This window comes from Betta splendens, chromosome 2 (assembly GCF_900634795.4).
Source record: "Betta splendens chromosome 2, fBetSpl5.4, whole genome shotgun sequence".
In the NCBI taxonomy this organism is placed as follows: Eukaryota; Metazoa; Chordata; class Actinopteri; order Anabantiformes; family Osphronemidae; genus Betta; species Betta splendens.
In genome coordinates, this window is record NC_040882.2 from 10,581,366 (window position 1) to 10,596,780 (window position 15,415).

General features: G+C 45.0%; 1 protein-coding gene and 1 non-coding gene across 9 annotated transcripts in view; one reads left to right on the top strand and one right to left on the bottom strand.

The window, feature by feature from the left end:
• The window catches only part of LOC114844975 (cilia- and flagella-associated protein 47-like), a 45,658-nt gene that overhangs the window by 20,626 nt on the left and 9,617 nt on the right, over positions 1-15,415 (top strand). For 6 of the 8 annotated variants that reach the window (XM_055504967.1, XM_055504956.1, XM_041068754.2 and 3 more), the window contains 12 exons: positions 351-412; positions 545-681; positions 1,231-1,336; positions 1,540-1,766; positions 5,712-5,847; positions 5,947-6,074; positions 6,183-6,248; positions 6,700-6,843; positions 12,323-12,496; positions 14,930-15,041; positions 15,174-15,227; positions 15,318-15,415. In XM_055504967.1, coding sequence (XP_055360942.1) covers positions 351-412; positions 545-681; positions 1,231-1,336; positions 1,540-1,766; positions 5,712-5,847; positions 5,947-6,074; positions 6,183-6,248; positions 6,700-6,843; positions 12,323-12,496; positions 14,930-15,041; positions 15,174-15,227; positions 15,318-15,415 — 1,444 coding nt within the window. The remainder of the gene's footprint in view (positions 1-350; positions 413-544; positions 682-1,230; positions 1,337-1,539; positions 1,767-5,711; positions 5,848-5,946; positions 6,075-6,182; positions 6,249-6,699; positions 6,844-12,322; positions 12,497-14,929; positions 15,042-15,173; positions 15,228-15,317) is intronic. The other 2 variants (XM_055504954.1, XM_055504964.1) reach the window with 2 other exon arrangements.
• Positions 11,989-12,059, bottom strand: trnag-gcc (transfer RNA glycine (anticodon GCC)). Its single transcript has one exon. It is a non-coding gene; the product is annotated as a tRNA-Gly (tRNA).

Here is a 15,415-nt window from a genome sequence, read left to right on the forward strand (position 1 = left end):
TTTCACTCTTCACACTCACAAAAATAAAATGTGCATTTACCTGCAGAAGTCTAAGCAAATCAATAGGCTGACTCCTCTTGTAGACAAACTGCAACTCTACTGCACTCGGGATGAGCTCATAGTGGAGTTGCTGCTCCTCCACATTGAGAGGGGTCAGGGACTTCTGCATCTGTTTCAGTTTCCTACTAAACGTTTTCCTTGGGAGGTCTTCTTGCCATGTCCCACAGACATGCGTTTCTCACTAGTTGAGTTGTTGAAGCCAACTTGTCCACCTCTTTTTAGTCAGAATAAATGAATGAATAAATTGAATAACCTGAAATCCACACATGACTGTTTTCATTTTTTATTAGTATAGGGAAAACTTCTGACAGGAGTCATAGGGGTGACATGGAAGAGAACCCCTCAGATCACAGTAAGAAATAGCAGACAAGTATACACATGCACACACATCCTCTATACTTTGTGCTGTAGTAATTATTATTTCTGCCTATTTTTGTTTTTGTTGTCTGCCTTTTTATGGTCTGTAAAATGTGTGTTTGTCCAGATGGTGATGACAGCGAATTCCTCAGTCCAGTGAAGATTGTTTGTCTGAGGCCAGGCCAGACAGACACTTTGAACATCTACTACCTTCCCTTCTGGCCAGGAAACAAGTACTGCTCTGTGCTGCTAGTTTGCCCGCAGGTTTGTGTGTGTTACAAGGCAGAGCTGTAGTTTAAATACAGTGTAGAGCAATATGTAAAATGCCTCAAACAAGCTATCCACTAATTTTGTACAGACATAGCCCAATTAATTGATGCTTTATGTCTTCATGTCATAAATATGACAGGGGTTTGACAGCAGTAAAGCAGTTTCTTCCCGCTATGTTATACCAACACTTGCAGGCTTGCATGTTTAATGACCATGGGCCAACATAGACACACCATAAAGCTATTATTAAACTGCTGTTTAATGAACATAAGTTCACAGAAAAATGCTTTTTTTTTACAATCAACTTGCCCTTAATATGTTTATAATTGAGCCTTGTAAATATGTTTATATTTTCTTTATAATTGTTTGAAAAAAGGCTAACACCAAGTTAACTTCGCTTATACTTGGAAGATTACTATTTGGGTCAGCTTAAAGTAAATATCTAAGAAGACACAGTTAGGTGTAGTTGTTCATGTTGTACTACACATTTCGGTAAGTGACCACTCACTGATTAACATCACTGTCTGTGTATCTTCCCTGTAGGTGGGTGACATGGTCTATATTGTGAAAGCTACAGCGGAATTACCTCTTGCTTCGCCCCTCACTGCCAGACCCAGTTCTAACATAGTCTCCGTCCCTAGTAACTCAGGTGGGAATTTTGGATTTTTTCTTGGACATTACAAAATGTAATACTAAAACTAAATGCTAATATTATAATAATTATTATTTTGACAATTTACTTTGTGTTTAACTTTACTTGAATAGTGTATTTAATTTCGGTATTTACTGTACTATCAAGAGTTAGTGAAATTGTTTTGGTTTTTTTTACTCTTTTTTTTTTTCCTCCACTAGACTCCCCTGAGTGTGCTTCAGCACTAAGCCTGTGCTGTGAAGTGGAGCAGGTGTGTGAGGAAGTGTTGCGTGTACCACTGATCAACGTGGCCTGGGAGCAAGCTCTGGTTGTCTGGGGGCAACACAGTATGAGTGACAGCGAGCGCAGGAGGCGGATGCTGACACACTCATTGCATAGCAGCACCGTAAGGACAACCATAGCAGCATGCAAATTTTTTAAACAACAGGTACCAACACACATACTCCGAAGAGCAAAGGTCTGAATGTACAGTAGGTGCCACATGAAAACATGAAAAGTTGATTTCATGTTATCCCCATGTCTGTGTGGGTTTTCATTGCATACACCCCATAGTTTGTTTAATGGAGGTTCTCAAAAAGTGTGAAAGTAAGTGTTTTGTTTTTGTATGTAGGCTATTATTGACCTTGTGTATGTGGGAGCTATGGATCTAATATAAAATTGATGGCTATGGCCATATTATATAAATAGGAGCGGTATGTACAGAATAATGTGTAGGTTTACAGATGACCTTCCATTATTATTTAAAAAGACTTAGCAGAAACCATTATCATTGCATACAACTCACTATGTCCAAATTAAGTCAGTAGTGCGAATTGTATTGTACTATATGTTTAGGTTACTAATTGTATGACCAGTGCAGTTAACATCAAGAATGGCAGAACAAATTACAAATATTCCACAAGATAATTTTATTAATAGTGTAGTGAACATTAACTGTGTCATCTAACACATGAAAGTGCTTTGTATAAGGCTATGGCCTAAAATAGTGAATAAGTGACTTGATCTAGTGGTGATGGATACATGTTTTTTGCTTGCATGAGCTGGGGAGAGAGGTATCGGGGGGTTAGCAATGGGCAGAGTTCAGTAATGAATAAATCATTCTCCCCGTGGGGGAATTGGACCCAGGTTTCCTGGGTCACAGACACTGGGGATTTTTTTAAGTATAACCCAAAACTCATTTCCATTCATTTGCAGTAGTAGTGCTAAACCACTACAAATGTAATATACTTTTGGCCGCTAATATGCACTGTGGCGTATTTACATTGTGAGTCACGATGAAGAGACAACCTGCATTTTGGTAAGTTTATTTTCAATATTTGGTAAATGAAAATATGTCAGAAATAATAAAATGGTGACAGACAGGTTAAAAGTGAAAGTTGAAAGAATGTTGAAGTTTTTAACATTTGTATATAACAAAAAGATAGTTTACATTTATTACGTGTAGCATCAGTGGGGGCGGGGTTGAGTGGTACCGACTAGAAATAGTCAAACTCACCACACACAGCTTGGGTTCTGTAACCCAACTCTTTGAGAGGTGCTGGAGGATCTTCTCAATCCCTCCGACACCCATTCTGCTGAGGAAGCAGAGACAGAGGACTCAGAGGTACACTTGCCCATCACCCAGGATGATGTTGCTGAGGTAGTTCGCAAGCTCCCCGGTGGCAAGGCAGCAGGGGTGTATGAGATCCATTCTGAGTGCCTCAAGTCTCTGGATGTTGTGGGGTTGACTCGGTTTACACGCCTCTGCAACATCGCATGAATGATGGGGACAGTCACTCCGGACTGGACAACCGGGGTGGTTGTCCCTCTTCATAAAAAGAGGGACAGGAGAGTGTGTAAAGGGAAATCACACTTCTCAGCCTCCCCAGAAAGGTCTATGACAGATTACTGGAGAGAAGAATTTGGCCAATAGTTGAACCTCAAAAGAAGGAGAAACAATGTGGTTTTTGACCTGGCTGTGAAACGCTCCACCAGCTCTTTACCCTCACCAGGGTGCTTAAGGCTTTTTTGGATGTTGCCCAACCAGTCCACATGTGCTTTGTGGACGTCCCCCGTAGCATTCTGTAGGGGGTGCCCTGGGAGAATGGCGTTCAAGGCTCTTTGCTAAGGGATGTTCGGTTTCTGTACAACCAGAGCAGGAGCTTGGACTTCAGCAGGACTGCCCTTTCACCGGTTCTGTTCATTATTTTTATGGACAATTTTTCTAGGTACAGCCAGGGGCTGGAGAGGGTCTGGTTCGGGGACCACAGGGTTGCGTCTCTGCTTTCTGTGGATGACAGTGTTCTGTTGGCTTCATTGGGGCAGACCCCCCAGCGTGTGCTTGGAACAGGTGCAAAAGCGGCTAGGATGAGAATCAGTTCTTCGAAATCTGAGGCCATAGTTCTCGACCAAAAAAAATGTTTATTGCTCTTTCCAGGTTGGAGGCTCCTGCCCCAAGTGAAGGAGTTTAAGTATCTTGTGGTTTTGTTCACGAGTGACGGTAGCAAGGAGCGTGAGAGTGACAGACGGAACAGTGTGGCGGCTGCATTAATGCAGTAATTGTACTGGTGCATTGTGGTGAAGAAGGGAGCTGAGCCAAATGGCAAAGCTCTCAATTTACCGGTCAATCTACGTTCCTACTCTCACCTATGGTCATGAGCTTTGGGTCATAACCGAAAGGACAAGATTGCAGATGCCTGTTAAGGTGGCTTGGGCATGTGGTTCAGATTCCTCCTAGACGCCTCCCTGGGGAGTTATTCCGGGCAAGTCCTACTGGTAGGAGGCCCCAGGGAAGACCCAGGACACGCTGGAGGGAATATGTCTCTCAGCTGGCCAGGGAAAGCCTTGGGTTCCCACCAGAAGAGCTGGACGAAGTGCCCAGGGATAGGGAATTATGAAACTTCTTGCTTAGTCTGCTGCCCCCACAACCCAGCCCCGGTCAAAAATGGATGGATGGATTATCATGGCTTAATTTAATGGACGGTGTTAATGAGTCACATTTGACAAAGCATAAAAGTGTTTTTAATTATATATTTTTTTTTGGTATTCCAAGGTAGATAGAATGCACAACCATTTTTGATTTTGGTTTCCATACCAACCACACCTGGAGGAATATTTGGGACAGCAGCAATGATTCTGTGCAGTCTTTATACTGACGAAAAGCTGTGATCCAGATTCATAGACTACTACAATATTTGCAAAACAAGTTGCTTCTGTTTTGAAACCTCAAATAATTCCACAGAAGCCATGGGTGAGCTTTGAGTATCATGATTACATGAGGTGATGGACCTCAATGCACAGCCCTCAAACAAGGCTTAGGTAAAAAGAGTCTTTTATTGCACACAGCACAAAAATAACAGGCAGCAGGGTGGTCAGACAGGTAGTGGTCAAAAACAAGGTCAACAGTCTCCAGCAAAACCACCGACAAGGACTAACAAGGATAAACAAGGGCTGACGTGGTCACCTCCGTAACACCAGGAAGGCATTATTATTATTATTATTAATAATATTAATATTATTATTAATAATAATAATAATAATAATAATAATTCAGTGAAATTATCTGGGCTACACTAGACTGATTGGGGCTGACTGGTTCCAAACATGGTCAAATTGTTCTGTCACGATTGCAGGGGTGATGGACCCAAACGCACTGCTCTCAGACAGGCCTTAGGTAAAAAGAGTCTTGTATTGCAGACAGCACTAAAACAGCAGGCAGTGAGTGGAGGTGCTTAAATACAATGACTCTGATGACAAATTGAGGAGTAAAGCTGGTAGAAATGCTAGGAACAGAAACAGGCAGGCCGAAATCAGGAATTTACCAAATAAAACCGGAAATAGGTGAACAAGACACAAATTCTGACACTTGAGTGTCAATAATTACATATGTTACCTGTAATACAAAGTTCCGTGTTTGTCAGAAATGGATCAAGATGAACAGCTAGAGAAGGCTATGCTTAGTATTTTCTTCACACTAAGCTAGTGACTATGAATTCATGCCTCTTGATCAGGGTAAGTATTCACTTTCTTATTTGGGAACAGTGACAGCTTGTGTTTGTTTACGGCATTATCAAATGTAATCTGGAAAACTATGAATGGACTCTGTAAGACAAAATCCACCATTTTATTATTTCTCTTATATGTTTTAATGCATCGGATGTTAAATATAAACTTACCTACATTCACAGAATGCAGGTTGTTTCTTTGCTGCCAGTTCACAATGCTAAAGCTGAAACAGAAACGTTACGCCCGGTAACACTAGAGACTGCGCCACAGTGCATAGCAGCGGCTAAAAGTATATTACATCCATACTGATTTATCACTACCTTTGATCATCATTATAGTAACTAAGTGTGGTGTAAGCTGTTGTTTTTCTATTTGCTTTCTGATCCAGGCAAAGAGAAGGGCCGAACAAGGTAAAGTGATCGAATACAATGTGGACATATCTTTACCGCAGTACTTCACTTTACCCAGTACTGTGAAAATACCCATAGAAGATTACATGAGTGTACCATGGGAGAATCCTACCGGTATGTACTAATACTTTACTATTTACTAACGACTATTTTAGTCGTTTACCTGAGTATTGTCAACCTCTTCTTTTATTTCTCCTTACTTTTCTTTATTAGGCTATGGTTGTGTGGACATTCCGCTACGGTTTCAGGCAGATTCTGTGGGAAAGTTTACATGTCAGGTGGTGTTAAGATCCTGGTGTGATACCAGGGTTTTCATACTGGAGGCGGTGGTTGCACCACAGGTAGACATTAAATTGTGAGATAGGAGCAGAGCTACGTTTTTGCACATTACATGTTGTTCCTTAATGTAAACTCTGTTGTTTTATTGATAATAATATTTTTGACTGCAGACCATATCTACTTACTTGGACTTCAGTGCACCTGTTTTTCACTCTGTGACACAAGACATACCACTAGTAAGGAAAGAAAGAAATATTTTGCTTAATTGTGTGACTATGCTGTTTAAGGCTGGACTTCAGACTTGCTTTTAACCTTCCCATGGCTTCTTTTCTGATGTGTGAAGGCGAAGTTCAGAAGGAAGCCATTCTGTCATTAGGGATAATTAGTGATTCGAGGATTTTTGTATAACCCCCAAACACACAAAGTAAATGAGAGTCTATTGAAAAGCACAGAAGTTATTGATGGAGCCATTTTCTACCTTGGTCAAAAGCAAGTGTTCAGTGTGCCTAATAACTGGACTAAAAGTATTTACATTATATATATATGTTTGTGTGTGTGTGTGTGTGTGTGTGTGTGTGTGTGTGTGTGTGTGTGTGTGTGTGTGTGTGTGTGTGCGTGTGCATACACACACGCACACATACATACATACATACATAAACACTTCTGTTATGGCTGTATTTACCACAGCACAATGATACTAAGCAAGACTGGAACTTGCTAGCTGAGTTGAGTGGTGAAGGATTCTGTGGCCTGAAGGATTTAAATGTAGCAGCTGGTACTAGAGCCTGCTACCCCCTCACCTTTAAACCGTCTGCATGGGGCATTGTCAAGGTAATGCATTTTTTAAGTTTTTTTAATGCCACTCATTTTTTTGTGTTTCCTTGCTGTTTTTATGGATTACTCCTTTGCAATTTATGTTTCTACCTTAAAAATCAGAGTGGCCTTAAGTGTTTGGTCTACCAAACCACCGTGTTTGTCCATTTTTCTCAATTGCCAAATATAACCACTTATTTTAGTGACTTTAAAAGAAGTGTACAGTATCTCTTACAATAACAATAAGAATAAGATAAGAAAACCTTTAATAGTCCCGCAGTGGGGAAATTACCTCTCACAACAGCAGTACAGATGAGCAAGAATACAGGTACAGAACAGTTTGTGTTGGCACAGTACAAAGCAGTACAGTACAGTACAGTACAAAGCAGTACAGTACAGTTAGAGTGAGTATGAGGTCATTGCAGGGTTATTGCACAGTAATGGGTATAACGCCAATAATACATACATACATACATGGAATATATATACATAGAGCAATGTCTTACTTCAGTTTGTTTACTGTATGTGTCCTTTTTAAAAACATTTTGGTTTATTTCTGTATTCTGTTTTTTTTTTCTTTTTTGGTTGTACTTGAATACACTAGATTCCAGAGCTGGTGTAAACTGTCATGATCTGGTTTTGTGTTTCTAGTTGTTTCCTGTTTTATTTTGGTAGTCTCCTGGTTTCTGTGTCTGCTCAAGCTTCACTTCCGGTTCATGTCCTGTCACAGCTGTCCCTGCTTCAACTGGTCATTACCCACACCTGCACTCTATTAGTCATCAAGTCACTGTGTATTTAACCACCACCTGTGTCCTTAGTTCCCTGCCAGATTGTTGAGTTTCGTTAGTTTCCTGAGTCCCTTGAGTTTCCCGAGTTTCCTGAGTTCCTGAGTTTCCTCGTTCTAGTGTTTCGTGTTCCGTGACCCTCATGTTTTGTTCCTGTTTCGCTTTGACCGTCGTTTCCTGCCTGTACCCGGACTAACTATCTGACCGTGAGTTTGCCTTATCCCTGCCTGTACTTTTGCCGTAACCACCTGTGTAACAAACCCTGCTTGTATACCGGACTCGAGATTGCCTGCTCCCCTTTGTTCTTTATCGCTGAGCCTTGTGTATGACCTGGACCGTCTGACCTTGCCTTGGCAAATAAATCTGTGTTCAACTATCATCGCGCCTCTGTGCCGTGCATGTGGGTCCGCCGCCTGCCCGAGTCTGACAGAACAATCTGGCCAAACTTGGACCCAGCCAGCACTCAGCTTCCGGTCAGGTCAGCGACTGTTTTTTCTTGTTTCTTTTTTTTTTGACGCGAGTATTATTCACCCGAGGGAGTATGGAGTTTACCTGCGCCGAGCTACCTAGTGACCTACAAGTTTATTTTAAAATCCTCGCGGAGGATTACCGACGGGCGATTAACCCGGAAAACCAGCGCAGCGCCGTGGAGGTGGCGGTATTGACTCTGGAGGACGAGGACAGCGTGTTGGAGCGCCCCAGTGTTCGTCGCCTCTATGAGCGATTGTGCGCAAGGTTCGATGAGTTAAGCAACGCGCTCCGCACCACACCAGCCACCACGCCGCCCGCTCGGATTACACCAGCCCCGGGCGCACCGCCGATGGGTTCGGTTTCCTCCTCCCAGCCCCGTCGGACCGTCGTGTCTGCTCCAACCTGCCCAGCTCCATGTTTGCCCCGCTGGGAGGATTTCCTGCACTCATGCGGTCCCCCGTCTCCAGTCCAGCCGCGCGCCGTTCAGTCTCCAGTCCAGCCGCGCGCCGTTCAGTCTCCAGTCCAGCCGCGAGCTGTTCAGTCTCCAGTCCAGCCGCGAGCTGTTCAGTCTCCAGTCCAGACGCGAGCTGTTCAGTCTCCAGTCCAGCCGCGAGCTGTTCAGTCTCCAGTTCCAGTCCAGCCGTGTTTTGCCCAGTCTCCAACCCAGCCGTGTTTTGCCCAGTCTCCAGTTCAGCCGTGTTTTGTCCAGTCTCCAGTTCAGCCGTTTTTTGCCCAGTCTCCAGTTCAGCCGTGTTTTGCCCAGTCTCCAGTTCAGCCGTGTTTTGCCCAGTCCCCAGTTCAGCCGTGTTTTGCCCAGTCCCCAGTTCAGCCGTGTTTTGCCCAGTCCCCAGTTCAGCCATGCTCCGCTCAGGCTCCAGTCGCAGTTCAGCCTCGCCACGCTCATGTTCTAGTGCAGCCCTGTCACGCTCAGGTTCCAGCCCCAGCCCAGCCGAGCCCAGTTTGGGCCCTAGCCCCGCTCCAGTCGAGCCCAGTCCGGGCTCTAGCCCCGCTCCAGTCGAGCCCAGCCCAGGTCCCAGTCCAGCCGAGCCCAGTCCAGTCGAGCCCAGCCCAGGTCCCAGTCCAGCCGAGACCAGTCCAGTCGAGCCAGGTCCAGGTTTCAGCCCAGTCGAGCCAGGTCCAGGTTTCAGCCCAGTCGAGCCCAGTCCAGGTTTCAGTCCAGTCGAGCCCAGTTCAGGTTCCAGCCCCGTCGAGCCCAGTCCAGGTTCCAGCTCCGTCGAACCCAGTCCAGGTTCGAGCCCCGTCGAACCCTGTCCAGGTTCCAGCTCCGTCTAGTCTAGTCCATGTTCCAGCTCGTCGAGTCACGTTCCAGTCCAGTCGAGTCACGTCCAGGTCCCGGTCCAGTCGAGTCACGTCCCAGTCCAGTCGTGTCACGTCCCAGTCCAGTCGAGTCACGTCCCAGTCCAGTCCGGTCACGTTCAGGTCCAGTCGAGTCACGTTCCTGTCCCAGTCCAGTCCAATCACGCTCAGGCCTTGTCCCAGCAAGAGGGCACCGTCCGTCTGTCGAGTGTTAGCCCCACCCAATCAGGCTGTAAGCAGTCATGCTGGCTCCGGAGGGGACGCCGTCCCAGTTCCTGTTCCTGTCGGCATGTTGAGGCCGTTCCTGTTCCTGTCGGCCATGTTGAGGCCGTTCCTGTTCCTGTCGGCCATGTTGAGGCCGTTCCTGTTCCTGTCGGCCCTGTTGAGGTCGTTCCTGTCCCTGTCGGCCATGTTGAGGCCGTTCCTGTCGGCCATGCTGCGGCCGTTCCAGTCCCCGTTCCTGTTCCTGCCGGCCAAGTTGAGGTCGTTCCTGTCCCTGTCGGCCATGTTGAGGCCGTTCCTGTCGGCCATGTTGCGGCCGTTCCTCTCCCTGGTCCTGTTCCCGTCGGCCAAGTAGAGGCCGTTCCAGCTCCTGTTCCCGTCGGCCAAGTAGAGGCCGTTCCAGCTCCCGTTCCCGTCGGCCAAGTAGAGGTCGCTCCGGTTCCCGTTCCCGTCGGCCCTGTAGCGGTCGTTCCCGCTCCCGTTCCTGTCGGCCCTGTAGCGGTCGTTCCCGCTCCCGTTCCTGTCGGCCCTGTAGCGGTCGTTCCCGCTCCCGTTCCTGTCGGCCAAGTAGAGGTCGTTCCAGTTCCTGTCGGCCCGAGAGAGGTCGTTCCCGTTCCTGTCGGCCCGAGAGAGGTCGTTCCAGTCCCTGTCACCCTCGGAGCCGCAGCGCCCGCCGGCCTCCAGGAGGGGGCCGCGCCTGCTGCAGTTCCTGCGCACCTCCAGGAGGAGGTCGCGCCAGCTGCAGTCCCTGCGCACCTCCAGGAGGGGGTCGCGCCAGCTGCAGTCCCTGCGCACCTCCAGGAGGAGGTCGCGCCAGCTGCAGTTCCTGCGCACCTCCAGGAGGAGGTCGCGCCAGCTGCAGTCCCTGCCGACCCCCAGGAGAAGGTCGCGCCAGCTGGAGTTGCTGCCGCGGTTCCCGCCGACCTCCAGGAGGAGGTCGCGCCAGCCGGAGTTGCTGCCGCGGTTCCCGCCGACCTCCAGGAGGAGGTCGCGTCAGCTGGAGTTGCTGTCGCGGTTCCAGCCGACCTCCAGGAGGAGGTCGCGTCAGCTGGAGTTGCTGTCGCGGTTCCAGCCGACCTCCAGGAGGAGGTCGCCCCCGTCCTAGTTCCAGCCGACCTCCAGGAGGAGGTCGCCCCCGTCCTAAGTCCAGTTGACCTCCAGGAGGAGGTCGCCCCTTCCCTAGTTCCTGCCGACCTCCAGGAGGGGGTCGTGCCGGTCGCAGCTCCCGCTGCGGTTCCTGGCGATAACATTGTCAATGTGACATTGGTCCACTTTAACCTTGGATGTTGCCCTGTGGCTGCTGCAGCTCTGCTGTGTGTGGGTGGCTTGGGTTGCCCTACTTGCCCCCCCAAAACTGAAGCTGTGTGGCTCCTATATTATATATAGGAAAGCCAGTGTAATACACCAGTCTAGGGAACATAAGATGGTGGACTGTTACATGTACCTAGGTGTTTACCTAAACAACAAACTAAATTGGACTGACAACAAAGACGGAAGGGTAATGGAAGGGCCAGAACAAACTCTATCTACTAAGGATACTGAGGTAGTTTGGATTAAAAAGGACACTCCTGAGGGCTTTCTATGACTCTATGCTGTCATCAGCCGCATCACAGGAAAGAAAAAGAAGCTGGGCAGTGTCATTACAAAGTTCAGCTCTGTCCTGGACTCAGTGAGGGAGGCAGGAGATTGAAGGATTATGGCAAAACTTAAATCTATGCTGGATCATAAGTATGACCCACTGCAAGACACACTGCCCTTGAGAACAGATTAGGTGACAAATTTACCCACCTTTGTTGTGTGAAGGAGAAATTCGACAGGCCTTCCTTAAAATCTGCTGTATGACTTTACAATTAACAATTCTGACATGGTACACATTTCTACCACACTGCCACACACACACACGTGGGCAAATATACCACTCACTTATACAATTGCTGTTACTTTAGCTCATTGTGTAGAGTAATTTTAAAATAATTGTAATTTTAATAAATTGTAATCATTTCAAATAACCTGTAGAGATTATATCACTTTTTTTCTGTGGTTATGTCTTCTTCTCATCTCATCTGTTGTTGCAACATGACAATTTCCCCATTGTGGGACAAATAAAGGTTTTCTGTCTTGTTCTATTTTACTGAGGTAAGATGTGTTGCCCGGGAATTGAAACTGGGTTTTTTATAAACCTGTATTGTCATTTGTTCATTCATTTGTATGTTTGCTATTTTTAACTGTGTATCATTATTGTAAATTGTATATAACTATAAAAACTGACCAATACATTTAGTTAGTAAGGACACTAACTAAAGTGTCTTTAGTTAAAACACTTTTCTGTTCTGACCTTAAGGGGGTCAGACATAAATGAAAAGTTAGTTGCATTGGCCGGGAATCGAACCCGGGCCTCCCGCGTGGCAGGCGAGAATTCTACCACTGAACCACCAATGCATCTGTGTTCATCTCTTTGGAGGCGGAGCTTATATCACCATAATAGAGGCAGATGCCAAAACACTGCTTGACTGAGGTTACTATAAAAAATGACTCTCGTGTGATACAATAAAGCCATAGTCTGATAGACAAGAAACTGCAATACATTTATATCAGCATTTAATCTCTAACCAGCGTTTTGGAATGCATTTGTTCCTCTGTGTACTCACATAGTAGAAAAAGATGTGTGCTTGACGGCTTGGACTTTAACCTTACCCCCACAGGGCAAGCTGTCCCTGTATAACAGCGTCAACAACACTGAGCATGTTTTTACCCTCAGAGGAGTAGGAGAGCTCCCCCTGCCTGTGAACCATGTGGTGGTGCAGTGCACTGTGGGAAAAACCACTCACACACAGCTAAATGTCCCTAACCACAGCCAAAAAAAACTCACTTTTAAGGTATGAACATATACATTTAAATGTTCTATATTAATCCCATAGTGTCTTTGCACTTATACAATGATAATGTTCTATTCTAATTTAATGAGAATCCTATTGAGGTATATGTAGATTACATCTGTTGGAAAGTATAGACGTTTGTTTACACTTCCAACACAAATTATATTTAGTGAAGAAAAAAGTAGTATATTGTAGAAACAGAGTATGGAGTATAATTAGGGTCAGATTAGATTTCTGCGTGCATAACTAGATGTGCATGTGCGTGCATAACCAGATCTATGCATGCATAAACCAATCTGCGTGCGTAACCAGATTTGTACCTGTACAATTAATGGGGCTATACCATGCTTACACATACAAATTAGGGTGTTAAAATTTCACACATCTCCTCTTTGAACCGCCACCTTAGGACTTTGGCAGGGCTGCCCTATGTCACTGGTTCTGTTCATTATTTTTATGGACAGAATTTCTAGGTGCAGCCAGGGTCTGGAGGGGGTCTGGTTTGGGAACCACAGGATAGCTGTGGGGACCATCATCTGCTTTTTGCAGATGATGTTGTCCTGTTAGCATCATTAGGCCAGGACGTTCAGCGTGCGCTGCTGCGGTTTGCAACTGAGTGTGAAGCGGCTGGGATGAGAATCAGTTCCTCTAAATCTAAGGCCATGGTTAGCGACCGAAAAAAAGTGGTTTCCTCTCTCTATGTTGGAGGAGAGTTCCTGCCCGACAGGCTATTAGCAATGCCATGCTGTTATGATGCAGTTGGTGTTAAGATGGGTATGTTCCACTAATGCTGCCATTGTGACTCTGTCATATTGTTCATCAGACCACAATATACACATTTGCCTTAAGTGAGCGTGTTCACTGTAACAATGCATTTGAACAGCATTTGCTGTTTTGCATTTGAACAGCCCCATAAGCCTGTCTAACGCTGTTAGACAGGCTTTGATTTGGATTTCAGTGCAGAACAATGGTGCTTCTTGCTTAACAACACCGGTCTGCAAGGAAACAGACGCCCAGTGTTGCTGCGGAATGTCTCAAGATGTCACAGATACCAAAGAAAGAAAAGGCAGAAAGCTAGGTTTGAGAAATTGTGATTCTTTATTTAGTTCACAGCATTCACTTTGAGCCACCAGCTGAGACCTGCAGCGCTTCTGACTCTGTTACGCTTCACCCACAGTTTACTTAGGTGCTGACAGCACCAGCCGGTAGGTAACAGGTAAATCGGTAGAGGACAAGATGCCCCTGGTTTTTACAAAAAACATGACACATAACACAGCGACAGATTACTCTGTCGCTTAGAGCGCAAGCCCTAACTAATAGGCAACTTAAACCAAGGCATTGACAAGGACGGCTAACAGTAATTTACCCAGGTGAAACAGCTAACCAGAACACGATCACCAGTTAACATGATCACTCTGTCATATGGAACACTAGTTTACATTATGCACCTTTTAAAGCGTGGGCTCCTAGCAACAGTGATCAATGAATGAAGCGCTTGGTGTACATCACATAACCCTAACCCACTAACAGGTACAGTAGGTAGGTAACAAAAAGCGTGTCATTTACAGATTACGCTAAAAAGTTGGTAACGTAAACTGGTGTTCCATATGAAAGAGTTATGTTAACTGGTGACCGACTTCCAGTTGTCTACCTGGGCAAAATCCTGGGTGTTTACTTTCTTTTTTGTCATGCTTTTTGTTAACAATCAGGAGTGTTTCAGCTTTCACCAATTCACCAGATACCTGCCGGCACTATCAGAGACATCTTCAAAAATTCTGCAGCAACACTGGATGTCTGTCTCCTAGTTGACAGGTGTTTACCAACGGGAAGCACTGCAATCCTGCACTGAAATCCAAACCTGTCAAATGACTACATTACATTTCAGGCTGGTTCAGTGCATTTTTTAAGTGAACGTGCTCACCGAAGACAAACTTTATATTGTCGTCTGATATACAACAAAGTCACAATGGCAGCATTAATGGAACGTACATACCTCGAGTGTGTGTAATTTTAACGCTCAAATTTATATGTGTAAGCATAGCAGAAGTATAGCCCCCCCAAAGTTTACAGGCACAAATCAGGTTACGCACGGACAGATCGGTTTACGCGCGCACAAATCTAATCCGACACTAATTTTACTCTAGAACAGCAACTTTGACATTTATGTCACTGACATTGTTATTAAATTGTACCTCATTTATGTATATATGTATATATGTGTGTGTGTGTGTGTGTGTATATATATATATATATATATATATATATATATATATATATATATATACACACACGCATATACATGTATGCATGTGTGTGTATATATCCATCTATTACAAAAGCATATATACTGTATGTGATTCTTTCAATTTGCTTAGAAGCAGATACGTGTTGTGCTTATGTATATAGCTAGCATTATTGTGCCCATATATACAGGTGGTGACCGATCTGTCAATTGTGAGTGGCACCATGTCTTTTGAGATTAAACCTGGTCACAGTACATCATACACATTAGCTGTGACACCACAGAAACGAGGGACACACACAGGTGATTTTCATTCTTTATTTACTATAGATTTTTGCTTCCCTTTAGGGTTACACATATGTGTTCATATAAACATCAATAATGTTGGGTAGGATTTGTTAACTTACTTTCAAATGAAGATAACATTTCTTCTAGGTCAAGTGTCATTCATAGACACTACTGACATTGACAACATGGGCAGAGACGTAGGTAAGAGTCTATCAAATTTATCATATAAAGCAATTTTTACTTTTGAATACCTGAATTTTTGAATACCTGAATTTTTTGTCTTGTTTTTAGGATGTGTACGTGGACACTATGAGGCGTATTTCACTCTAGAGATAATTTGTGAGCCAGCAGCACCTGCGAAAATCATACATGTGCAGTGTGTAGCTGAG